This window comes from Planococcus citri, chromosome 3, assembly GCF_950023065.1.
Source record: "Planococcus citri chromosome 3, ihPlaCitr1.1, whole genome shotgun sequence".
Taxonomy (NCBI): Eukaryota; Metazoa; Arthropoda; class Insecta; order Hemiptera; family Pseudococcidae; genus Planococcus; species Planococcus citri.
Window position 1 is genome coordinate 15,898,088 of NC_088679.1, and position 26,597 is coordinate 15,924,684.

General features: G+C 34.6%; 2 protein-coding genes across 2 annotated transcripts in view; both read right to left on the bottom strand.

The window, feature by feature from the left end:
• Positions 1-26,597, bottom strand: part of LOC135841264 (nephrin-like) — a 1,354,679-nt gene that overhangs the window by 1,155,381 nt on the left and 172,701 nt on the right. The window lies entirely within an intron of this gene.
• LOC135839061 (uncharacterized) lies at positions 18,341-24,723 on the bottom strand. The gene is made up of 3 exons (XM_065354919.1): positions 24,496-24,723; positions 20,818-21,088; positions 18,341-19,125 (listed from the first exon to the last, which is right to left on the bottom strand). Exons 1-3 carry the CDS (start codon positions 24,514-24,516, stop codon positions 19,064-19,066), a joined length of 354 nt encoding a protein of 117 aa, XP_065210991.1. The 5' UTR covers positions 24,517-24,723; the 3' UTR covers positions 18,341-19,063.

The following is a 26,597-nucleotide window of genomic DNA, read 5'->3' on the forward strand; positions in this document are numbered from 1 at the left end:
ATTTTTTGTCAACTCCAATTTTGAACACGAAAAGAAAATTGACCTGAGCAAAGCGAAGAAGTTTTTAAAAATTCAATAATTGAGAACTGGAATTGCATTATTTTTTAAGCGAGAAGTCGATTTTGCTAGTATGTACTGTACTTACTTGATATTTTCTAAATTGAAAGAGTAATTCTCTAATAATACATGATTTCAAAAAAGAAAACCATTGGCCCGAGCAAAACGAGGGCAAAAGCTGTCGAATGTTTATTATGTAATTTAAAAAACTTATCCAAGTTCATTTTTCTCAGCTGAGACATTTTATGAGAAAAATCACAGTTTTTTTTGGCCATCTTTGATAATTCTGAAAATTGAGTCAAACATTTCAGAACTTACAATAATCTAAAAAATATAAAAAAGAAATAAAATGCTCGAACGAAGCGAGGGCGAAAGTTTTTGAAAATTTATCGGTTCAATTTGTAAAAAAGAAAGAAGAATTCCAACGCATTCAAAGTTGGAATTATACGTAGGTATTTATCAAATGTTCACATCTCATAAAAAAATCACTACTTTTTCACTACTCATTATATGTAGATACCCTGATAAGACATTTCAAGATTCTTTACCGAGAGAGAGGGGGTATCACAATGCCTCTATCATTGCAATTTTTCAGTGGCGAGATATTCTGCAAACATTTCACGACGTTTTTGAGGAAAGGAGGAGAGAAGTCAAAATTTTCTTCCTAAATTAAACATTTTCCTGTGTTATGGGGTATTCAAATCAGGAAGGGAGGAGGAGGAGGGGGCAAAAGTTTACAATGTTTTTTAAAACCACCTCGATTTTTCGTTTTTGAAATTATTTTTCAACTTAATTCGAGCGTTTTTGAAGAAATTATCACCATACTTCTTCAACGAAATTGTTTTCGAAAAATGCAAATCAATCATCAAAAATTCAGATTGAGGCATAACGTTTTTGAAAAATTTCTAGCTTAGTATATAAACGAGGCGCTTTCATCATACTTTTTGAACGGTTTGTCAATTTAAAAATGAAATGAATTTTTTGCATTTTTTCATTTTCTGAAAATGGGGAAAGCAATATATTTGTAATTTTTTCAAAATTCTACAAAAAAAATAAATTGAAACTTTATAAAGTTTGATTGAAAAAAAAAAACCTGTGGACGTTTTGATACATTTGATAAAAAGCAAGATTAGCAGGATATGCAGGACTGTTGAGACACCCAGCGAATTATACTCAACTGATTCAGAACCGAAATTAAAACTTACTATTCAAAATTTAAAATACCAATCAACTATGGACTTATTGATGGATTTCATCGAAAGACTGAATAAAACTATTCAAATCAAAGCATACGTATGTAAAACTGTACGAGAAATCAAACAGAAATGTATGAATATGTATGTAGGGTTACTATTGAAAATTGAACGAAAAATTAAATCGACAAATAAACTCATTTTAGTCGATCATTTCACAAAAATTTTGAGATCCGGGTTTTTCTTGACATTTTTTTTGGGAGGGGGTTAGTGGGTTACTCACACGAGAACCTCTCAAGATGCTTGCCTTCGATTTGAACGAGACCACGATTTTTTGAAAGTGCAGGGCCTGAAATCCCCTTACCAAAATTTCATCAGCCCAGATTGATTTTTCGAGAATTTTTGAAATCTCAAAATTGAAGACGTCATAGCAAAAAGGACATATGTGTGAAAGTTGTATTTTGAGAAAAAACTGTTTGAAAGTTTGAGTGCTTGTGAAGTTTAGAAATGTGCATATTTGAACATGGTGACGATTTTATCTTATTTTCCCACTATCTAACTCGTATATGAAATGTTATGCACCATCAGTCTGGAGGAAACTGTGTGTTTGCGGTATGCGCTCAAACATTTCGATTTATATGTCCTTTTTGAAGCGAAAAATTGGCCTTTTTTTTTTTAAATTTAAAAATGTTTTTGAGTAAATTTTTGGATTTAAACCAGGTAAATAATGGTTGATAACACAAAATTGACCATGAGTAACCCATTATCTCTGAAAAAAGATCGCTATGTTGAGTGAAAAAAAAACAAACAAAAAAGACAAGTTTTTTGGCCAATTTTTTTTTATTGATTTAAAAATGTTTTTGAGCAAATTTTATGATTTAAACCAGGTAAATAATGGTTGACAACACAATATCGACCATGAGTAACCAATTATCTCTGAAAAAGTAAATTTTTAATCGACTTTGCAGTTTTAAAATGGCGATATCTCACTGGTTTTTCGACTTTGTGAAGTGGGGGTGGTCTCATATGATAGAGGAAGGTCTGAAGAATAACAATATGGATTCGTCTCAAAAAGGACATATGTGTCATATATACCCCTTTTTGTTATGACGTCTTCAATTGACCATTTTTGGAGATTATTGCCTAAAAAATGTACCTATCTATAATGTTTATTTCGTTGAACCGCCTTCAGCCAAATTTCACTGTTTTTGGAGCCCCTTCCTCAGCGCGAATGTGTTTTTCCGATCATTTTAAAATGTCGATAGAATAAGGTTTGGAAATCAAATAAGGTAGCCAAACATCGAGCTTTTGCTCATTGTCGACTTGTTCAAAGGTTTAATTTAATACCCACATTTGATCAGATTTCCAGGTGGACACTTTGTTTTATTTTTATAAAGAGCAGGATAAATATTTTTTCAATAATAACTGGAGAATAATGCTGTTCGAAAACACCCTCGATGCATTTGTCTGAAACTCAACTCAGGTATGGATAAATCGCTTAAACAGGTCGAGAATAAGCCACAGCACTATTATTAGCTGCTCAAATTCATTTTTACGTCTCCTGAGGAAATATTAAAATTCTTGAGAGATCAAGAATTGTGCTGAAGGCTACAGAAAGCCATGAAAATGGCGAAATTCGGTTCGGAGCAGTCGATATAATAATTCTGGGACAAATCGTCATTATTTTTACAGAATAAATACGTACTATAATTTATGTTTGGAAGCAGAAAAAGGTCAATTTTGAGTTTTTCAAAAATTCGCCAAAATTCGAAAAATTAATTCAGGGCACTGAAATTTTGAATATGGAGGTTTTAGACCTTGCTCTATCTAAAAACCAAAATGCTGTTCAAAATGGGAATGGACACTTTGAGAAGTTCTTTTGGTAGCCCTACATTAAAAATCAGTTGAAACTTGCGAAAATTGAAAAAAAAAACACGAAACCTGAAAATCCAAGAGAAATTACTACCATAGTTTATGTACAAACAAGTTGTTTCATTTTTAAAATCAATATCGGTAGGTCATGACTCCAAAAACACCATGTTTTTTTTTCAATGACCTTTCTTTGAGAACCTACATGCAGTTCCAACTCACTTCGACCTCAAGAGCCTGGAAAATTTTTGAAGGATCTGTTCAAAGGTGAACTACTCCTGTTAATTTTATCAGAATCCAAGGTAGGTACATATATTCGAAACTCTTGAATTTCACTGAATATTGACTGAAAAATGAAAAATGTTCGACATGTTATTTTGAGATAATTGTACCCAAATTCTTCGTTTGGCTCCGCCAAAATTCGAGATAAGTTGGAAAATCAACTACTCACTCTGCTGTCTGTATACCGAATCTAAAATGTAGGATACTCTACGAAGCGAATATAAGTACATATATGCAGATGCATAGGTAAGGTTTGTTTTTTTCAATTTAATTTTCAAGAATTAAAAAAAATGCCACTTCACCAACACGTGACAACTTTCGAGCGAAATTTTCAAAGTTTTCTTCTTCTCTACCTACGTACTAGAAAAAAATTCAACTTCTCCAACCCAAATGGGCAGAGGCAGGGTATCGGACTAACCGACAAGGTGGGGAAAAAAATTTAACCTAACATAGCCATAAGACATATTAATCCGGAGTTAATCGTACATGGTGCTGAGTACCTTAGCTCGTGTGTACACATAAAATGCGCTTTTTGTCGCGACGTTACTTTGTTTATTTACTTGCACGTTGTTAAATTGCTGTACATTTGTACATACGTGTACTATAATATATACTCTTGTGCTTTTACTCCGTAAAATGGATTGTTTGCCTTCTGACTGTGTACTTTCTCGAGAATTCGGCGACGAACACTTTCGATATTTGCTTTTTTCTTTCGTTACATTGAACACGAAATGCGAATCGAACCAACAAACGAATGTATTTGTCATCTCTGCACCCCTTCTTCAATTTTATGGAATATTTGTTAAATATCTCGAAAATTATCAATCATTTATAATAAAGGGTACGCCGCTGCCACACCGTCGGTCGTTGTTGTCGAAAAAAAAAGATTCCAGTATTATAATGCTGGAGGAATATAAGAGCGAAGACGGTCGTACGCGTGAAAAATTTACGAGCTGGGTAATAGTTTTGTCGGAACGTTTAGTATGCTTACTCGCGTGTGTATATTACTATAAGGACGACGGATTTTATGTATGTAAATTATGTATACGTTTACGTAGACTAGTACTATACGACAAATTCGTCGAGTCTCTCGCTTCGAATTTCGGCGCGAAGTTGTTTTTCTCTCGCGTGCCCCGTTCATCTTTGGCGAGGATATAAAATTGAAATAAAAGTGTTGTCGTTTGTGTACGAGTGTGAATAAGCGAAATATACGTACAACAACAATGCTACCGTCCACGTCGCAGATTTTGGGCGAATACTTTGCCACGTTTTATTCGAGTGGTGAATTCTAAATGTGATGACGCTCTAGGATGTGGAGGGATAAGCTAACTGATGTTTGTTGTCTAAAGATTATCGATAGCAACCAAGGTAGAGCCTGTCACCTGAATAAAAACAACCCGGTCAGCTGGACGCTGATCGCAAGATAGTTTTTGCCTGGCTTTGTGTTATACTTTGGCGAAAAACACGTAACACTAAAAATCTCTAATTCGTAATAATAACGAAAAACAGAATTAAAAAAAATGCCTCCCCTCCCCCTCAAATTGAGGATTTTTGTATAAATAAGTATTAAATTTGTTACAGTTTTGCAAAATTAAATTCAAAATTATTATGTAAACTTGTAAATTTTATGAGAACAGCCAATCAAATCTGAAAATCAATACCACCATTTGAAAGGGCGTGAAATTGAAATTGTGAAATTATCAGAAATTCAGAATAGTCCAGTCATTTTAGCAAAATTTTTAGTCGAACCTCGAAAAAATTAGGGGCAAGCTGAATTTCACATTATTTGTTCAGATTGGTCTCTAAAACGACCCATCAAAAGTTGCACCCCTCAACTTGCCGGCTACCCCCGCAAGAGGTCATTAACCTTTGACGATACAGGTTTTTCGGCTGTATCGCCAAAATGAAGGGTCCGAAAGGAAAAATGTTCGAAAAAAAATTGTTCTACGCTAAATTTCCTATCAGCATGACCAGTCCAGCTTTTCCTAAAATGGCGATTTCACCCTTACTAAGGAGGGGGTGAAGTTGTGAATTTTATGAAAATTGTTTTAAAAAATGAAAATCGGCAATTTAAAACGTGAACTCGATTCACGATAGACTCAAAAATATTTTGACCAAAGTTGCACACTGCAGCTTGTCTACTACCCCCGCAAAAGGTCATTAACCTTTGTCAATCTACGTTTTTCGGCTATATGGTCGAAATGAAGGGTTGGAGGGAAAAAAGTGATTGAACTAAAATTATTCTACGTCAAATTTCCGATAAGGATACAGTTCAGTTAAAATATAAGTATTTTTCGATTTTTGGTGAATTTTTGAAAATCAAATTTGGGCCAAAAATGAGAAAAAAAATCAAAATTTTACCAAATTGAGCTATCAAGCTGAAATTTGGGACATACCTTATTTTCGACCTGCCAAATCGATTGGAAACAATTTCAAACCGTTTTGAGCAGTTCTGGAGCCTCCAGAACATTTTTTAAACTTGAAAATCTGTATCGTCAAAGGTTAATGACCTCTTGCGGGGGTAGCCGGAAAGTTGAGGGGTGCAACTTTTGGTGGGTCGTTTTGGAGACCAATCTGAACAAATAATGTGAAATTCAGCTTACCCCTAATTTTTTCGAGGTTCGACTAAAAATGTTGCTAAAATAACTGGACTAATAAGTGATCAATAAAAAATTGAAAAATTTGTTGAACATTTTGGTTCATAAAGTACCACCGTGTTCACTCAAAATGTTGCGAAATTTCAACTTGAACTTGAGAGTTAAAGTTAACATACGAAAAAATCTGTCCATAAAAATAATGTCAAAATTGCCATTTTTCACTTTGTATGAAATTGAAAAAAATTGTACTTATCATTAGGAAATTTCATCTACTTCAATTTATGTCAAATTGTTTACACCTACATTTCACATGTACCTACCAAAGTTAAAAACGTCACAACGACCAAGACCAAGCATACCTAAAGAGACTCGCGTCGCACAATCACAAAAAAGCCAAAAATCGTTTAAACACTACCTACTCGCTGATTGGCTAGAAGTTGAACTTGGAAGAAAACGTGAAAACTATAAAAAATCAAAAGGTTTGACCTCCTGATGACTTCTGGATGACCGAATTCTACTTTTAGACGACCTTTCTTTAAAAATTACGTATCTAGCTGACTTAAATTCAACTCTGATGGGTGATTTTTATACAATTTTTTACGCTGATCACTGGAAAAATTACCATGAAATTCAATCATGCCAGGATTTTACATGATATCTGAGTTGTTCAGACAATATAAAATCACTCTAAATAATTTTCATGATTAATTCAAAGTACATACATAATGAGACAACACACTTATAATCACTGTAAATAATATCCATCCGTTTTTCAACCATTTTCATGTGATTTATATGATAATTTCACGGTTTTAATTACCTTTATGTGTTTTTTTTTCACAACTTCATTTCTTTTCGATATTCGATCAATTTTTTGTAATTTTACAAAAATACGTTTTTTTCATAACTGAGCATTTCAGAGATATTTTACTCGATTTTTACAATGTTTCATCATCGATTTTCAGTCAATTTGAGCAATTTTTACGGAATTTCAACAATATACCAAGTAGGTAAGTAAAGTATCTCCACAGATAAGTATGGCCCGCCAAATGACAATAGAAAAAATTTCCCCTCCCCCACCAATCATTTGAGAATACATTTTTCTTAAAAGGGACATCTTAAGGGAAGCTTAAAATAATCTTTCCAAAAAAAAGTTGGCTTCACGAACAAAATGACGACCACTTTGATTGGCAGGTCAGTCAAAATTTCAAATTTTTCTTTCCAACGTATGAACTCGGACGAAATTTTTCGAATACATAGACAACGCTAGATCAAAAGAGCATACAAAACTTCATCACCAGCCAGAGTTTTAGAGACTTATAACATTTTTGGATTTGAAGTGAATTTTTAAAAAATCAAATTTGAGCCGAAAATAGGAAACAGCAAAGAGAGCAAAAAATCGTGAAAATATAAATGTCGAAATTTCGAAAGCTCCAATGTGAGAACGAAAAACACCCGAACATGATAATTTGGAAAGCTCCAAAAAGACAGCAAAAAACTAAGTTTCTATGTATCATGAAATCACAGTAGCCATTGGCTATCCCTGATTGCAAGAGAGTTTTTGCTCTTTGTTTCCCCGGCCAAAGAATTCATCTTGATTATGCTACATGGATGGCTGCATAATGATAACATATGAAGCAGATAGAAATTGATCAACTATGCATTGATTGTAAACTTTTATTGTGAATTATATCGTTGCATTTTTTCGTGATTCACGATGTACATCTACTTAATAAATTGAAGTGGTGTTTTCTTTGTCGCTCAATCACTGCAAAACGGCTGGACGGAAAATTTTGAAAAAATACTCAAAATGTTCGGCGTGATGCGTAGATGGTTGTACTGAAATTTTTTTCGCGATTAGAGGCCTTGGAAAGCTGTAATTAAGCTTCAAAGTTTTGATGACGTCATCAAGAGCTTTTATTTCGCTTCAGAATATTACCGATTTGCTAAGCATTTTACAAATCACTACAAATCATCGAAATAGTAAATTGAGCTTAAAATTTGCCGAATAACGTGAGAATAAAAAGCTGATTTTTTGTAAAAATTTTACAAAATCATCAAAGCTTCAATTTTTAACATAGGTAGGTACTTACTTAGAGAATAGGAGGGAGATCGAAGGTGAATCTATTCCTGAAGAAACTCGAAAAGTATGGGTGAGCTGATTGGCCAATCATATCTCTTCAACTTCAATTTTTTTTTTTACTTAGTCAATTTGGAATTTTTACTCCTTGCATAAAAATCAGTTTAAAAACGCATTTTTTTTCTGGTAAATAAATCCCTTTATTAAGACTAAGAATTCACAAAACAAAACTTAACGATTTCGTTGAGTCTGGCGAAACATTTTCAAGATTTAACAAATTTGGGGAGGGAGGTCTGATCAAAGTTTATCCCCTATATAGTTTCGTGTATGTCGACCTTGAAGGATCAAAAATTAACTATAAGCTTCAAAACGAGTTGGAAGCACTTGCACTAGATTTCATAAGGTATTGAAATTAGTTTGCATATCAAATTTTAGCTTTCTAAATCCATTTGATGAAATTTTGTGGGAATTTCAAATTTCAAAAATCTGCTGAAGGATCTGAAAATTTTTTAAAAATCGATGGAGGCTACAAAATGACTTGCACCTACCGATTGGAAAGATGGGTAAACTTATAAGAAAAAGTTAATTGCGATGCTGCGATTTAACTACAACGATTCACTTTTGTTCTAAATACGATTCAGAGTCTGATTCTGAATCCGATTCAAAATTAATTCGCGATTCATTTCTGCGATTCGAATCGCACAATTTTTAATTTTGACTAGACTGAAGTTGGAAGGTAGATATGGTCCAATGGACTTTGGATTTTCAAAAATACCATCCAAATTTGGGATTCGTCCAGGAGAACTGGACCTTACGATGAAATCACAAATTTTAAAATGTAGCCAAAAAATGACAAAAATGTCAAAAAATATCAATTTTTTATAATTTCTTAGTAACTAATATGATATTTTGCGAGATTTTCTTCCATTATTATATATGTACTTACTACATATCTTCATAAAAATTTGAAGGTTACTTCAATACGTACATTATCAAATTCTATTCCCTGCCCGAAGGGCAGGTAATTTTGCTTGTATTACATATTTTGCTATGCATTTGTGATCATTTTCCATGTATTGTGCTACGAGTATTTCGATTTTGTATTTACTAATATGCATTGTTTTTTTTATTTATTGTTAAAATGGCCAGAAAAATTCAATTTTTTGATAGACCATAATTTTGGATTTTGTTTCCCCTTCTTTTTTTGTGCTCAATGGCATAGATTTTAATTTTGAAGGACCGTATAGACAGACCAGTATGTTTCGTTTAGATTTTTATATGTGCAAAAATATGACTAAACAAAATGCAAATTTCTTCGTAATTGAAAAGGTCTTAAGGGCTAAGTGTCTTTCTTGAATTGTTGCTGATTTTTCGATAGGTCGAGTTCACATTCGAATGCAAGTGTTATATTTCGAATTTGTTGACGATTATCTCGATACATTTAACTATGTAATAGTATTGTGAAAAACTTGAAGCCAGCTAATGGCAAAGGCAATCCCTAACTTACAAGAGAGTTTCAGCTTTTTGTTTTAATAAGTAATAATTGATTTTTTTAGTAAATTTTTTTCATTTTTTCCAAGCAACGTGAAACTGAATTTTTCCAATATAAGAATGATTGCAATTTCACAGTTTCTCATTTCTGAATTTGAAATACTTATGTTAGATTTTTCAGCACTAATCCGTAATCCACCATAAGACCAAACTACATATAAAGAAAAAAGAAAAAGATCAGTGCTCAAGCGCATTTTTCGAATTTTGGCGAATTTTTGAAAATCAAATCCAGGCCAAAAATGAAGGAGTAAAATCAAAATTTTACCAACTTGATCTGCACAATTGAAATTTGGGATATACCCTATTTATTCGACCAGTCAAATCGATTGGAAACGTTTTCAACCTGTTCTGAGCAGTTCTCGAGCCTCGTGCATATTTTTTTAATTTGAAAATTTAATCAAATAGGGAAGATACGTTGAAATCCGAAATTCACTCTTCACCCAACTTGAGCACATCATCAAGTCTATACTGCTGGTTTTTAGTCATTTCGAAGCCTCCAGCGACTTCTCAAAAATTCTTGTGGAGTTTCCAGTAAATTTTTGAAACTTGAATTCACCTCAAAATTTCTTCAAAAAGAGTCGAAAAGCCGAAATTCATTCTGCAAACTAATTTCAATACGCTTGTTCCGAAATAAAACACCAGCTTGAACCCACATGCTTTTGAATTCTGAATATGGTTCTTTGTTTTCGATGTCTACGTCCGTTCCAAAAAGGACATAATGAAAAATGCAAATATTATTGCAAGACATGTGAAAAAGGTCATAATCCGTTGTTACATAACTCATTCGTTGAAAAAGAAGATGATTCTAATCAAGGTAACATTTTATTTTCCTCTACCTCTACCTCACAGGTTAATTCAACGGCAACGAAGGTATCTAATTCTCTTTCCGATTTATCTCATGTTGATAGGTTAAAAGATCGGGAGAACAATGGCGTGAAAGAAGGGTAATTTTATGACCCTGATAAAATCAGAACGTGACATTAACAATGGGCTAGGCAAGTAACAAATAAACTGATAAACAATGGTTAGCAGGGGGTCCGAAATAAAATACCTGCTTGAACCCACATGCTTTTGAATTCTGAACAACGCTACTAAATCGACTACAGGAGGATTTCAAGTCGTTCTGGAACTCCCAGCAACATTTAGGGAACTACTGGAGCCTCCATTTTCTTAAAAGGGACATCCTAATGAATATCTAGCTTAAAGTACTCTAGCCAAAAAAAATTTGGCTCTACGAATAAAATAGCGGTCATTTTGATTAAAATTGCAGATTTTCTTTTCCAACGTACGGACTCGCACGAAATTTTCCTAACTGGACAAAGCTACATAGACCGAAAGAGCATATGCAAAACTTCCATCACTAGCCCGAATTTCAAGGGTATGAGCAATTATTTTGGATTTGAAGTATATTTTTAAAAATCAAATTTGAGCCAAAAATGGGAAACAGAAGAGCTCAAAAAATTGTGAAAATGTGTCGAAATTTCGAAAGCTGCAATGTGGGAACGAGAAACACCCGAACATGACAATTTGGAAAGCTCCAAAAAGAGAGCAAAAAACTAATTTTCTATTTCAGCAAAAAGAGTCACTTTTCTTTCATTTTGGAAGAAATTAAGTCTTATATTTTTACCACTTAATTGGATGTTGGAATATGAAGATGAGAAAAAAACACACACAAATCTATAGCGTATACGAAATGACAGACTGAACTCCAGGATGAGTTTTTATTTTTGTTTACTTTCATCACTATTTCTCTCTAAGTTCATTTTCATATTCCAACATCCGATTAAGTGGTAAAATACTTTTTTTTTCCAAAATAGAAGAAAATTGCCACATCTCGTGCTTTTCCGTTGAGTTCTATTTGTCAAGAACAGTATTGTGACAAGCTTCACGCAGGAGACTCGTATGCTAACGCAACTAGAGTGTATTCGATTGTGATCTCATGATCTGTGATTTTGCCTTGGTTTCAGATGAACCAAATGGTACACAATACAGAGTACACACAACATGGCATGGTTAATCTTACCAGATTGGAATTGGAAAAATACTGACTAAAGACATGATTAGAAAATTTGATGCAAAACCATCAGCTATTCGCTGATTGCAAGATAGTTTTTGCATTTTCTTTCATCATACTTATTGGTTGATGGTTGCATTGGTTGCTAAGTTCGCTTTTAAATATCAACTTGAAACTGATTTCCCAATTCTTGATCTTTTTCATAATTTATAAAGTAAACTAAAATGTACCTACTACTACTTTTATCAAAATGAAGTCAAAAAAATTGCTCGTAAGTAAGAATATTCAACTAAACAACTTTCGATGGAATAATCAACGTAATCTGAACTTGGACAAGTAGTAACAATTTGAACAAAACATTTTCTGATTTTTCAGTTCCACTTCCTATTTATAAAAAAATGTCTGATTTTTATAAAATTGAATTCAAAAAAATTTCAAAAATCTACTGGAGACCACAAAACTGCTCGAAACTTTTTAAAATGGTTTCCAATCGATTTGGCAGGTCAAAAATAGGGTCCATCCCAAATTTCAGCTTTCTAAATCAATTTGGTAAAATTTTGATTTTTTTTCTCTTTTTTGGCCTAGGTAAATTTTATTTTCAAAAATTCACGAAAAATCGAAAAATGCACCGTAGCAGTTGAAATTTTGCCTGGGGTGATAAATTATTGTATGCTTTTTCGATCTAGCCTCGTAAAATTCAAAAAAAAAAAAAACAAAAATCGTGCGAATTCTATGTTGGAAAGCAAAATTAGCGATTTTGGCTGACCTGTCAATCAAAATGGCCGCCATTTTGTTTATAATGCTAACTTTCCTTTTGACATTAAACTATTCCTTAGATTGCCCCCTTTTAGAAGAAAATTTTCGCCATTTTGTTAATAATGCAAATTTTCCTTTTGGCAATAAACTATTCCTTAGATTGTCCCCTTTTAGAGAAAAATTTCCCAGATGATAAGCCGGGGGGGTGCAATCACTCTTATTGTCATATACCAGACTAGTGGATAGGTAAAGATATCAAATACACCTGTACACCTACGCTGAGTCAGTATGGTGTAAATAGGGATCTCTCTCAAGGCTAACAAACATCATTAGTGTGTACTAGACCAGACGTCATCTGCATTGTGGATAAGTATGCATAGGCAGAGGCACAGGCAATATGTCGCAGGTAATAGGTTAGGTACTCGTATAATGTTGACATCAGCATTCACGTCAGCTGGTCTGTCACTGTTTCCGTCTGCGTCATCTTTGTCTTTATGTATTTGTAGGTACTCGTATTTACAATCTATACGAGCGGGTACTGTAACAATACCAGCGGATAGGAGGTTTAGGTAAGGTACGTGGCCGCTCCGCTTGGGGTGCCGCTCTAATAAGACGGTTAGCGAAATTAGTACAAATTGTTTTGATTGCTGGTACCGACGTGCGAAAAGTTCACCAAGAATAGGTAGCATACGAGTTTGACGAATGGAGGTAAAAATAGCCCAAGATGAGACGCGGCAACATGCGTCATTCCAATTCTCATTCGGTCGCGATTAATTTTGAATTTCAAAAGAGAACAAATATACGTAAAAATTCGATCAACTGGCGCGCGACAAATTAATTGCGAACATGAAACGTCGTCGTCGTCGTAGAAATTGCGACGCAACACGGCGCAACATCGTCCAAATAAAGCTCGCTCACAGGTATCAGTGTTTGTTTACGATTTGCTGACTGGTTAGCTTTTATCCGAGTTGAAGATCTCGAGTAATATTGAGAAAAAAATCGATTTCAGAAGGATTTCGATTGGTTTAAAACTTCTGCTACAAAAAAAAACTCATGCTTAGGTACCTACTTCTAGGACTTGGAATTTCATATTAAGCACAACGTGTCTCAAAATCGTCATGTTCCATCATTTTTTAAATCAATTATTTCGAAATGGGGAACCTGATGCTAAATTTGACTGAATCTAGAAATTGAGAAAAAATAGGGACACTTCTTAAACTGCTTGCCAAATTGACCAAAAAAATACAAATTCTGGTTTAAAATTTTAAATTATTGTTCCAGGATGAACCAATGAAATCCTAGCCATTCCAATACTGATGCAAAATTCAATAGCTTTAGAAATTCGATACAAATTTGCAAATATCTTTTTTTTTTTTCAAAATAAGGGACCTGATACCACTGAAACCCAGAAATTATGTACACAAATCATTGGGATATTTTTCTCGAATAATGCATGGCAAACTTGCCCAAAAAAAACGTACTCGTGAACCAGTTTCAAATATTCCAAATACTTCCATCACGAGCCAATGACAGCTCAACCATACCGATGCTTTTTTCCAAATAATGCGAATTTAGTTTTAGAATTTTTTTTAAAATTGCAGCGATCATACACGACCTCTCGGTGCAGGACAGTAAACGCAGTAAGTACGTTAGAAGACACGAAGATGAGATTCAAAACCTTCACAGATATTCTCAGAGCTCGAATCCAGCATAATGTTTCTCAAATCGTAAAACTGCGAGTACAGGCCAAAGCCAAAGCGATGTGCTCGGGCGCAAGACGGGTACATTTGAAGGGATTCCAGCATCCAAAAAAAATTGGTAGGGTAACACACCACTTTTCGTCATTGTCTTTCAAGACAATTATGTACAACCTCTTTGAAAGCGACTAACATTGGGCTGCATTCTGACGACGAGAGGTGGTACTTTCAATCATTTTTTCCCATTGCTATGAAAGCATACTCGAGATTAATAGAGGAAAAAATTAACACCATTTCACCAGCATCCAAACACTTCAAAAGCTTTCACGAATGGAGAACTGGAGAATTAGTGTGGCTACCCCAGCTATGATCACCCATCAGTGATGCAGCTCCGCCAAACTCACATCAACTAGTCACACACCTGCATATACGAGATTCTGCATATACGAGATTCGTATCGATCACTGATCATACTAATAAATGAATATCGGGGTCAAATTGTCCGCAGTCATGTTCCTTCGATGTTGATTACAGAAACAGATAGAAAGCCACGAAGCTTCGACGAGCTCCGAGAGTCCGACGGTACTGGGATCAAAGGGAGAAAAAAATGATGAAAAAAAATCGACCACAATCCGGCCTACACCAAGCTCTAGAACCATATTCGCTTTCTTTACGCAAAGTGCTAGACATTTTATGGATTTACACGTGAAGTTGTTGAAAAGGGGATACTGCGATTGTGAATATTTTTCGACTCAATAATTCGAATTTTAAAACAGAAAGTCACCAAGGAAAGTGTTGTTTGAATTCTTTTTAGTAGCGAAAAATAATTTTGGACCATAGATTATTAATTTTAGCGTGATGAATCGTACGTATAAATACTCTGAATGATCAATGCACTGATACAGTATGCCCTTTTCAAACAATAGCAACGCTGATCCCCGAGAACTGAACGCGAATATCTCTGTCTATAAGATGACGTTACCGGGGCAGTAGTTTGTGTCATAGAATAAGGTTGGGGAGTTGTTTGCTTTTTATTCAATACTTGATATTGCTCATACATACTTTTATGATCCAAAAATTGTTCTTCACAAAATTTCATTTCAAAAAGTCCAAAAATTTCAAAAATTGCTACCCATTCCTGTATCTCGCTCCAAAAAAATTCAAAGCCGTTCAAAGTAGACTACTCAAGATTTTTCAGGAGCAAAAAAATATGATTTTCACTTTTAAAAAAAAATACAAGCAAGATAGAAGGGAGGTGTTTCAATTTTGGAACATTTTAGAATTTTTCAAGTCTAATATGGCCTTTATACAGGTAACTTTATTTGTATTTATAAATGTATCCGGAAGTCGATGAAGAAAGTTTTATCGAAAAATATGTAACACAAAAAAAATTTAATCCTCAAAAGAAATCGACATCAAAACTTTGAACGCATTGTTTATCAATAACACCGAAATCTTATTCCATGACACCGTAAGACACTCGTCGATTATTCGTTTTCGCAATGTTCAAATCAACAGCGAAAGAACAACACAACCCAGACATGAACTAATATTCTGTTTAAATATAAAAAAATTTCAATCGCGGAAAAGAACCAGAAAACTCGGTGCCTAACAAAAAAACTGCCAAAAAAATCGAAAAATTGAATTTACAAATAGGAATTTTTTTGGAAAAAAAATCATAAATGCTGATGCTAGGTATGTACAAAAAGAATAAATTCCTTTTTCAAACTGCAGAAAAATTTACTGCAACTGTTACACAAAAGGTTCAAAATGAAATAGTGCAACAAGATGTTACCGAGGCAGCACTCATGACTCAACATAAACACAAACTCTATGTGCCTATATTTGTTCAACACATTTAGCAAAATTATTTCCAATTTTCACACAAATACAAATTTTTACTTTTTGGTTTAAATTTGGACTGTTGTTTGGCTTTGCCCTCCCTCATCAACAAAAAAATTTGGAAGTGAAAAAAACGAATTGAATGAACTCAGATTCAAATTCAAATATTTCTATTGCAGATCACAGCTTTCGCTGCATTCATTTCGACTACACTCCCATAATTCCATCTATGTACAAAAATTCGAAACCTTTTTTTTTTTTCAGAACAGGTGATCTGATTGAAAAATTTTCTCAACTTTACAAAGCAGCAGCCCACAAAAAAAAATCAGTTAGAAATAAGGGAGGGGGAAGTACGTCAAGTAACTGCTCTGGTCAAAAAAAAAAAAAAAAAGTATTCGAAACTGAAAGAAAAATTACAACTACTGAAAAGATGACCCAAATGACAAAAAAAGCTCCCACAACAAAAAAAGTGGGAAATGCATAAATTATAACCCAATTGCATTAGACGGTTGTTGCAGGCAGCCCAATTACTTTAAAGAAAGAAAAAAAATCAAAGTAACCTTTTTGGCGTGAAAAGTAACCAATAAGTAACAAAAACAACATGAAAACCAAAATGACTTTTTTTTAATAAAAAAAAATTTAAATTACTCGTTGTGTTATTAATAGCTGTTTTCTTTTCGCATGCTCCGAGCAAGGAGTAAAAACGCACGGAGTAAACTGGAATTGTCATATTTACTCCTAAAGTGCGTGTTCGAAAAGAACGCTTGCGAGTGTGTAAAGTAACATTTTTGATAGCAATTAGTTCAGACGAGATGAAAATTGCTTTTAAAAATTAGAATTGAAAATTTATAATACATTCAGTTGACTTTTTTCTGATTATTGCGAGTTGAAAATATAAAATAAATTATAAAATCCAAGGAAAGACTAATTTTAATACAAAAAATTATTATTTAAACATTTGAAAACGATAATATTGTACACAAAACAGCACATTTGAACTTTATTTAGTGAAATAAAAATAACTTGTCATCACAAATGTCCTTTTCAAAATCATTTTCTATTCAAATGTCCATTTTTCCAAATTTATTTGTACATTTTTTACATAAAACCACTATAATTTCAAAATACCCGCCATTTTAATTTGAATCCAAACAAAACAAAATGTTCCGTTGCTACTTTACTCCTTTTACTACCACTTTTCAGAACGAGCAAAAATAACCGGTTCTTTTTACTCGGAGCAACGAAAAGAACGCCAGCACAGAGTAAAAAGGAAGTGATTATTTTGCGAAAAGAACGCTCTATTTTACTCGGAGTTACTCGGAGCTACTCGGAGCATGCGAAAAGAAAACAGCTAATGAATTTCCGCCCCATCTGTCTTTGTAAGGATGATAGAATGTAAGTATGTATTATTTTGGAAGGTGACGACGAGTCAGTAACAGAAATTCCAACACAAATGAAGAGTCGACTACCGAAGGTCGAGTCTTTTGAAGAAAAAAAAAGGTCGATCTTTGTCACCATCATCGGGTAGAAAGCAGAACCACACTTATACTCGCGTAGTCCAGTCCTTGGCCCTTTTCTGCGCAGGACTAGGAGGATGTACTACCGGCGTTCGAGCAAAAGCTTTGAAAAGTTGATTTTCTTAGGTTTAACATTTTTTAATTTTAGTAATACTTTCAGGAAATTTTAATAACAGTCATCTTTGAAAATAGGAACGAAATCAGCCCGAGGGAAAAGACCCTAATATATCATTAGCACAATCAACACAAAATCAAATCAAATTTTTCTCAACTCGACTTCTAAAATATTTCCGGCCAGAACCGAAGTCCGAAATAGAGCAGATCAAAAGAAAAGTTGAAAAATGAGCGAAAAAACTAGAACACAAAATTTTCCTCAAATTTGAGGCAACCAGTGAATGCAAACTGGTTTTCCGATACATCGATGGAAAGTTCTTGAAATTTCCGTTTTAATCATCCCAATCTCGACGAATTTCGTTATTTTCAGCTTCTAAGAACTTGATCAAAAAAAGCTCAACTTTGAAACTTCAAGTTCATTTTTCAAGGGGTTCCAATCACAATTTCAAATTATCAGCCAGATGTTCAGAATCAGGCGTTAAAATTATGAGAACGCTAAATTTCCTACGAAATGGTTTTTCACAATTTACCTACGTTTGCAGTCTGAGCGCCTTCAAAGATTACGAAGTACATACAAATTTGACGAAAACAGTGAAGTCGAACTTTCTCAGGTGATTAAATGATTATCGAATATAGAAAGTTCAGATGGTATTAGTAATCACGCATAGTTCTGGGTGAAAATGCAAAAAAAAAACTTATTTCCGGGGTTTGGTTTCATTGATGAATGCGTCATAAGTTGGATTCGTATACCTAGTTAAATAAGCCAAATAATTCGCAAACGAGCAAAAATGCAATTTTATTAAAAATGCCATAATATAAAAAATAACGTAGATAGGTAAGGTACAAGCTGGACTTACACAGAGGGATACACGTGTACGAAGGTAGGTACTAGGTAGAGGTACTCGATGTGATATGGCTCTCCTGTGGTAGATTGTGTCTTATGCGTTAGAAATTACAAACATACTCCAGGTACATATACTTTTTTACATACACCAAATACCTAAATATGGCCATTGTTGCGATAAATTCAACTATTAATTTAAAAAAATACCTAGATACACGTGTTGTATGCTGTGTGGTGTGTACTGTAGAATGTGCAGAATCAGCTTTCATACGTACGCGTGATTTTGCTCGTATTGATTTGCCAATTTACATATTTTGATACGAATAAATCGGTAAATGATTGCATTTAACAGGTACCTTAGATCACTTACACAAATATGTACACATACAGTATACACTTAAATATCTGTAGTAACAGTAGATAAGTATGCTTAGTAGGAGGCAACTTGTGTGAATCTAGACAAATTCGTATTGTACGGTGTAGGTACGTATCAGGTTATAGGTACAGGTCTAGGTAGCTTATGCGAAATAGTACGCTAAGGTAGCAGGAGCGCTGGAGCATTGGAGCAGCAATCTGGTAGCTGGAAAGTAGCGGAGGAACGGTCGTTGTGGCTTTGGTTACTGACTACTTTTGACTGTGTGGTTGTCTGCTTATCTGTAGTATGGCCATCCCCAGTGGCTGTAGTACGAAGAATAATACGGATATCCGTAACCTGCGTATTATTAAAAAAAAAATAAGTACTCGTCAGACGTCAAAATTCCCTAAAATGTGTCTCGAAAATAATACTAGATTCAGATTCGCTCGAGTTTTTTAATCTGAATATTTCAAACTCAAATTACGAGTCGAGGTGTCTACCGAATTGAAAAAATGAAAAAGGATGGCCTCTTGATGACTTCTAAATGACCAAAGAGCCTTTTAGGATAAGATGGCGTGATGGGTACTTCCTCCAACTTTGACGAAACTACAAGAATACTGAAAAAATTCGTCTGTTAACGAAAATGAGGCCCCAAACGAACAGAAAACGAAATTTTGAAAAATGGGGGACTAACCCCCTTCGAGCTCTTCACCACCGAACCCCTCATATGAGGTTTAGTGAACGTCTTCTATATGCCTGCAAATTTTGTTTTGGGGTTCTTGGGTATCATGTAAAATTCTATGTTTCTATCGATCATGAATTGCAGTTTACTTGTCGTTTTTACTCCTGGATTATTTGTTTTTACCTACGTTTGAGGTTCAAAAATGGAAAATTGTCATTTTCGTGAATTACCACGTACTTGGCTTGAAATTTCTTTCTTTTTTTTTTCAAGAAATATTGATCTAACATGACCGAACACGGCAAAAAATGACGAAATATCACGTTTCTTGAAGGATTTTGATTGTTTTGAGCATATTGTTACAACCATTTTTGAGCTCTACAAAAAATATACGAGTATTACGTATGTTATACCTTGAGGTGTAAATGAATTTCTGAAAAAATTTCGCAGTGGGCCCCCTCCTCGTTTTTTTAAAAGAATTTTTGAATTTTCACCCCCTCCCCCCTCCACCCAAAAATTCTCGGAGTATGAAAAAAAAATTGAAAAAAATTGCACATAAGCACCTATTGTGTGACTACCTATTTTTAATGAAAGTTTCAACATTTTTGGACCACCTCCTCCGAAGACCTAGAATTTGAAATTTCGAGCACATGTGGGCACATTTCTCGGGTTCAGGGAGGGGGGGGGGGTGACTCAAACATTTTTTGGGATGGTTTTACATCCAAACTAATATTTTGGGAGAGTTTCGTCAAAATTGCAGAAAATGTCGATTTCACTTTTGGACGACTTTTTTTTTTCAAATTTCAGCATTGTGATTTTTCACGATTCTTACGTTATTATCGCTGAAATTCTACCAATTTCAGGTAAGTAATTTTCAGGTTTTTTCGATGATAATTTTACGGTTTTCATTACGTTTCGTGTGTTTTTCCCACGATTTCATTTCATTTCGATACTTCTTGGTAGAGGTACGAAGAAATGAAAAGCGAGAATCGAGAAAGATCGAAAGTAAGGAAACTGGTTGAACTTTGAAGCTGCTTGACGGGAAGCGAGTAGTAATTCGCGTAGCAAGGTCAATGACACGAACAAATGTGGGAAAAAACGTGTGCGAACGAGCGAGGCCACCGCGCACCTCGCACCATCGTAAATTAATCGTACTTAAATACGTAAATAAATGAACGTATTCGTACACGAGTCATAAAATTTCGAGTGGCAATTGGTGACTGCAGATGGCGACCAATTTTCAAAATGAAATAACTGCCGGGATCGTTTTCAAAATTCTCCCTACTCTTCTCTTTCTTCTCATTAGGTATCGAGCGATCGGATACTTGAAATATTGTAAGGGGGGGGGTCGATGATCGTGTTTTTCTTACCATATGCGTAATATCTCGGATAGTAGTATCCGTAGTAAGGGTATGCGTAACCATATCCGTAGGAGCTTTCGCCTTTCAGCGTTTCTTGGTTGGGTCCGGCTACACCAGCCGGTAATGGCGGCTGCTGTCCTCCTACCGTAGATGCGGCATTTATCGGACTACCTGGTGCGGCCATTCTTCGTAATTGCTCGTCAGCGACGGCGGCTGCTGCTGGTGACGGATAGCATTGAACCTGAACCAGGCTCAGTACAGCCGCCAAAATTGCTACTACCTAAAATCACATTGCGCAATGCTTAATTAAGACACGAGTTTGGCTCGAATAAGTACACTTATTGTTGTTGTTGCTGTGCAGCTTCGAGTGTGCAAGAGTCAAAGCTATTGACCGATGAACAGACAGAACACAGAGGTGATGTCTGATGTGACACGATCCGTACCAGTTTACCGGTTGCCCTAAGTGTTCAAAAATTCGACGAATAAACGCTTCAACGCGTGGCTCGTTAAAAAGTGCAATATTACATCGTATTGCTCGGTGTGCCTTTGTCGTCGTTCCATTCTCGTACGAAAAATAAACAAAAATTGCCTGTTAGCAGAAACTAACGTCAGACTTGTGCTCAGCACGTAGGTGGTTGAGGTACCTTAATTATTACACTTTTTTACTATTATTTCCATCGAATAGTTCGGATTCGCTGTTCTGTTCAGATTTTTTTTCAAGTATCTGAAGTATCACTTGTCCCCTCACCCGACAAATTTTCCAAAAAAAAGTGGTTTCAATAACCAAAAATTCACCGACAGGGAGACAAAAAAGTTGCAAAACGCGAGCAGAGCACTTCAAAATGTAGAAAAAAAACTACAAAAAAAACTTAGTCGAAATTGTTGTCAATAAAGTTGGTTATTTTATAACTTTCCAGGGTCATTCTACGTCAATTGGACCAAGAAGTGGTACTGAGGTTCGGCGATTTTTTTGAAATTTTTCCTGTAGAAAGACTTTTTGAAAGGATGACCAATGGCCCAAATCGCAGCCCTCTAGCCTATTTTTAAAGGCAGCCAGGGGTGTCAAAGTTTTCAGTGAACCTAAAATATCATCCATTTCAGCAGTGGATTATTCGATCACTGCGATACCTACCAAAATGGAACATTTTCCCATAGTTAGGGGTTTTGAAAGGCTTTTTGGTGATACTAAGGTGATATATAATCATGAAAATCAGTGTTGCCACTTCTTTTTCGTACAAAAAATTAGCTCAAAAAGCTTCGAAACGTAGTTTTCATATCGTTTCAATTCTCGAAAATTCTGAAAAAAAATTATTATGGACAACTTTTCATGCTTAACAACATATTAGAAAACTCGGACGGTACCATGTTGCAAAGTTGATCTAAAAAAATTTAAAGCTTGAAAAAAAATTGCGATTTTTTCATTTAAAACACGAAAAAAAGATTTGATAGGTGAAGTGGACCCATTTGACCCCTATTTTTACGTATCTGTTGAAAAAGTTGAAAAAACTCCTCTCACTCTATGAAGTAAACTCCTCACAAAAAAATCAAAATTCGAAAAAATTCAAAAAATGAACGAATTTTCATTTTTTTGCTGCGAGTGTAGTTTTCATCAACTTTTTCATGAAATCCGTCAGAAAGAGGTCAAAATAAGACGACTGAATAAATTTAAACTTTTTTTGATGTTTGAAATTGAAAATTGAATTTTTTCGAATTTTGATTTTTTTGTGAGGAGTTCGTTCATCGAGTGAAAGGGGTTTTTTCAACTTTTTCAACAGATACGTAAAAATAGGGGTCAAATGGGTCCACTTCACCTATCAAAACTTTTTTTCGTGTTTTAAATCAAAAAATCGCATTTTTTCGCAAACTTAAAATTTTTTAAAATCAACTTTGCAACATGGTACACCCCAATTTTTTAATACGTTGTTCAGCATGAAAATTTGTCCATAATATATTTTTTCAGAATTTTTGAGAGTCGGAACGATATGAAAACTACGTTTCGAAACTTTTTGAGCTTATTTTTTGTACGAAAAAAAAGTGGCAACACTGATTTTTATGATGTCACCAAAAAGCCTTTCAAAACCCCTAACTATGGGAAAATGTTCCATTTTGGTAGGTATCGCGGTGATCGAGTAAGCCACTGCTGAAATGGATGATATTTTAAGTTCATTGAAAACTTTGACACCCCCTGGCTGCCTTTAAAAATGGGCTAGAGGGCTGCGATTTGGGCCATGGTCATCCCTTCGGAAGGTCTTTCCACAGGAAAAATGTCAAAAAAATCGCCGAAACACCTCCCCTGCCACTTCTTGGTCCAATTGACGTGGAATGACCCTCCATAAAAAAAGGTGTTTTTCAATAATTTCTGGCAAAAGTAAAATGCGGGTAAGTTTTGGGGGAAAAGGAGAATTCCTTGATTCTTGGCAGAAAGTGAGAACTTCTTTCGCTAGAGAATTATTTTTGCCAAAGTTATGGCTCCGCTTTTTGCCATTTTCAGTAAAAAGAAAAGTGAGATTAATTTGTAATTTTTGGTTGTTGTTGTTGTTGTTGTTTTTTGGTAAAAAAGTGAATACTTTAGAGTAAGTTTTGCTTTGACAATTTAGCAAAATAGGTACTCAACTTTTTGAAAAAAAGTAAGAAGTTCTAACATTTTTTTTAAAAATGCAACATTTCGACAACATTGTGCCAAAAATCAGAGTTAATCTTGACCACTTCTGGCAATAAACGAAACTTCTGGACAATTTTTGAAAATAAAACGACAGTTTTCAATAATGTTTAGGAAAAAAGTGAGACTTTACTTTTAGAAAATTATTGATTTAAAAAAAATGAAAATTTTCAGCAATTTTGAACAAAAAGCAAGTTTTTTAAGAATTTTAGCAAAAATCGAGTGTTTCATCAAATACTTTCTCGCAATTTTGTGGTGAAAAACGAAACTGACTATTTTGGAGAAAAAAGGAAATTAGGGTGTATGTATGGGGGGGGGGAGAGGAAAACTTCTTGATTCTTGGCAGATAGCGAGATTTATTTGAAATTCTTGGTAAAAAAAATGAAGGTACTGGATGATTTTTCAAAGAAAAGCACGATTTCGACAATTTAGCAAATATTTTACTTTTTGAAAAAAAGTGACAACTTGTCGAAGTTTTTGAAAAAATGCAGCATTTCGACAATTTTATGGCAAAGATTAGGATTTCTTGACAGCTTCTAGCAATAAATGAGAATTCTGGCTACATTTTGGAAAAGTGAGACCTTTAGTTAATTTCTGACCAAAAAAAAGTAAAAATTTTCTGGCAAAAAGTTTTTCAAAAATTTTAGTAAAAATCAGGTTTTTCATGCAAATTGGCAAAAATATTTTTTTTTTGAAAATTTTATCGTAAAATGAGACTTTTTTGCAATTTTTTGTTGAAAAATGAAACTTTTCGGATATTTTTGATAAAAAGCGAGACTTGGATAATTTTGGGGAAAAAACAGATCATTTGAGCGAATTTTTGAAAAAAATGACATAAGTACACACAAAAAATTAGATGATACTTATTTATCAAAAATTTTGAGAAGTTTTCGGTAAGAAAAAACGAAACTTTTCGGCAATTTTGACTTCGAGGCGAGACTTTCCGATAGCTTTGGTCAAAAGCAAGACATGTGCAATGTGCATTATCTACGTAGGTAAAGGTATTAGACAGACTTGAGATTACTTACCAAAAAGCTAAATTTAGTCATCGTATAAGTTGAATTTGAACTGTTTATCGCTCGCAAATCAGGAACACACACGCACAAGCACGCGCGCACCAACTCAAAATTCGCGAATATCGAGAATGTGGAAATATCGGCTTTGTTTTGGTTTTTTTGCCGTCGGCTTGAAAAGTGCACCGAGTAATGACAACAAGAAGTTGAACTGGTCAATCGAGAAAACAATTGAAGTTTTATTAAATCGTTCGTTTGTTTATATAGGCACGAGGCGCGTATGTTACGGGCCAAGGCGGAAAGCGTGGAAAACCGGTGGTAGGTCGCCAAGTCGCCAAGTTGACCTTAACCTCGAGTTTCGGATGAAAAACCCTGAATTATCGAACAATAGTTGCATGGTTGTCGCATTTGCGTAGGTACGAGTACTCGAATCGTCGTTTTTTTTACTCCCATTTCCCGTTTTCTTGACTGGTAGATGCGCGACTGCCACTTCAACTTTATCAACGTGGATGCGACAACGATACTGGGAGGCGATGGTGGCATTTAGCACCTCGGGCATCGTGCAAAAGCTCAGGTATACCTGCGGTGGTATTGATAGTTGGATCCATTTAACGTCATATTCGACGCTTTTAGGATTATGGAGTCTGTTGACCATCAACTGCACATCTCGAGTCTTCGACGATAATTTTTATGACGCGAAAAAGGAAAAGAATTGCGTCATGGATGCGTCTGCCAATTTGTGTAATTTTTGCTCATTTTAGGACTACTGTCTTTATAATGGTTGTAATATCGTTAAGTATAACCGTTTTTTGGGCAAATTTTATCAAACATCATATCAGGAATTTTTGATCAATTTTTTTTTTTCGTATATTACTGTAATTATGTATTACATTAAGTAAGTATTTGTACTGAGATTTTTCAATTTTTCGACGATGTATCAACACTTCAATAAAATTTAGGTGTCCTCTTTCCCTTCAATTCAGGGTAGGTAGTCAGTCTGTCAACCCATCTGAAAGCTCATCAGTAGGTAAATCGTAAGTACATGTTACGCGTAAATACACACGTGAGCTTGGGCAAAGTTTTTACAGCGACACGTGACACGAACACCCCGAGCCCGGATGCTGGTGATGCGGAACGAACAACGAACCAGTTATTTCCAGGCCAAGTTCGCGTCGGTAATAATTTTTCCCTTATTCGACCCTAACCTAATTTCGTACGAGCTTAATGCGTAGTGAATTGTGCGTGGGCGTACGCATACTTGACTTACGTACATATTTTCCCAGTCCAGTGACTGATTGCAAGTAAACTGCATTTCATGATGGAAGCATGAAATTTTGTATGTAGAATGCGCAAGGACCCCAAAATGAAATTTTAGAGCGCCGGATACGGTCACCAAAACTCCTAGAAGAAGCACAGAAGGGTTCAAAGAGGGGTTCAGTCCATCATTTTTGAAAATTTTGTGGTTTTGGACGTTCTTGAAGTAATTTTTATGCAATTCAATCCCACTCGGTTCAAAAATGTCAAGTTTTGAACTTTGAAGATTGAAAAATTAAATTTATAAACTCATACGAAAAATTAAATTTATAAACTCATAATTTACGTTTATCAACAAATGAACGAATAGTCCAATGTACTTAATAGGTACCTACTAAAAAGAAGAAGTAAAAACAATCTGGCCTTTCACCTTTCTTTATCAGTGGAGGATCAGTACATTGTGTAAGTAAGTACGTTTTTTTACGCGATTCTCAAATATGGTTTTTGGACGTTTTTTGAATCTTTTTTCAACACTTTTTAGATTTCAAGCAAGAACTTTCCAAACTTTGAAAATCTTCTCTCTTTGAGTAAAATCAGTAAAATCCAAAATCCATTTTCAAAAGCTACTGCCCCCAGCAGATTCTAGTGAATTTGGGCAGATTTAAAATCCACAAAAATCTGCTAGGGTAGGTAGTAGCATTTGAAAAAGGATTTTAAATTTTACTGATTTTATTCAAAGAAAGAGATTTTCATGATTTTGAAAGTGTGCAGTTGGAATGTGAAAAGTGTTTTTAAAAAACGAGATCATACTTATTGGGCGGTGTTAAATATTTAAATAAGCTATATAAGGACGAAAATAATAA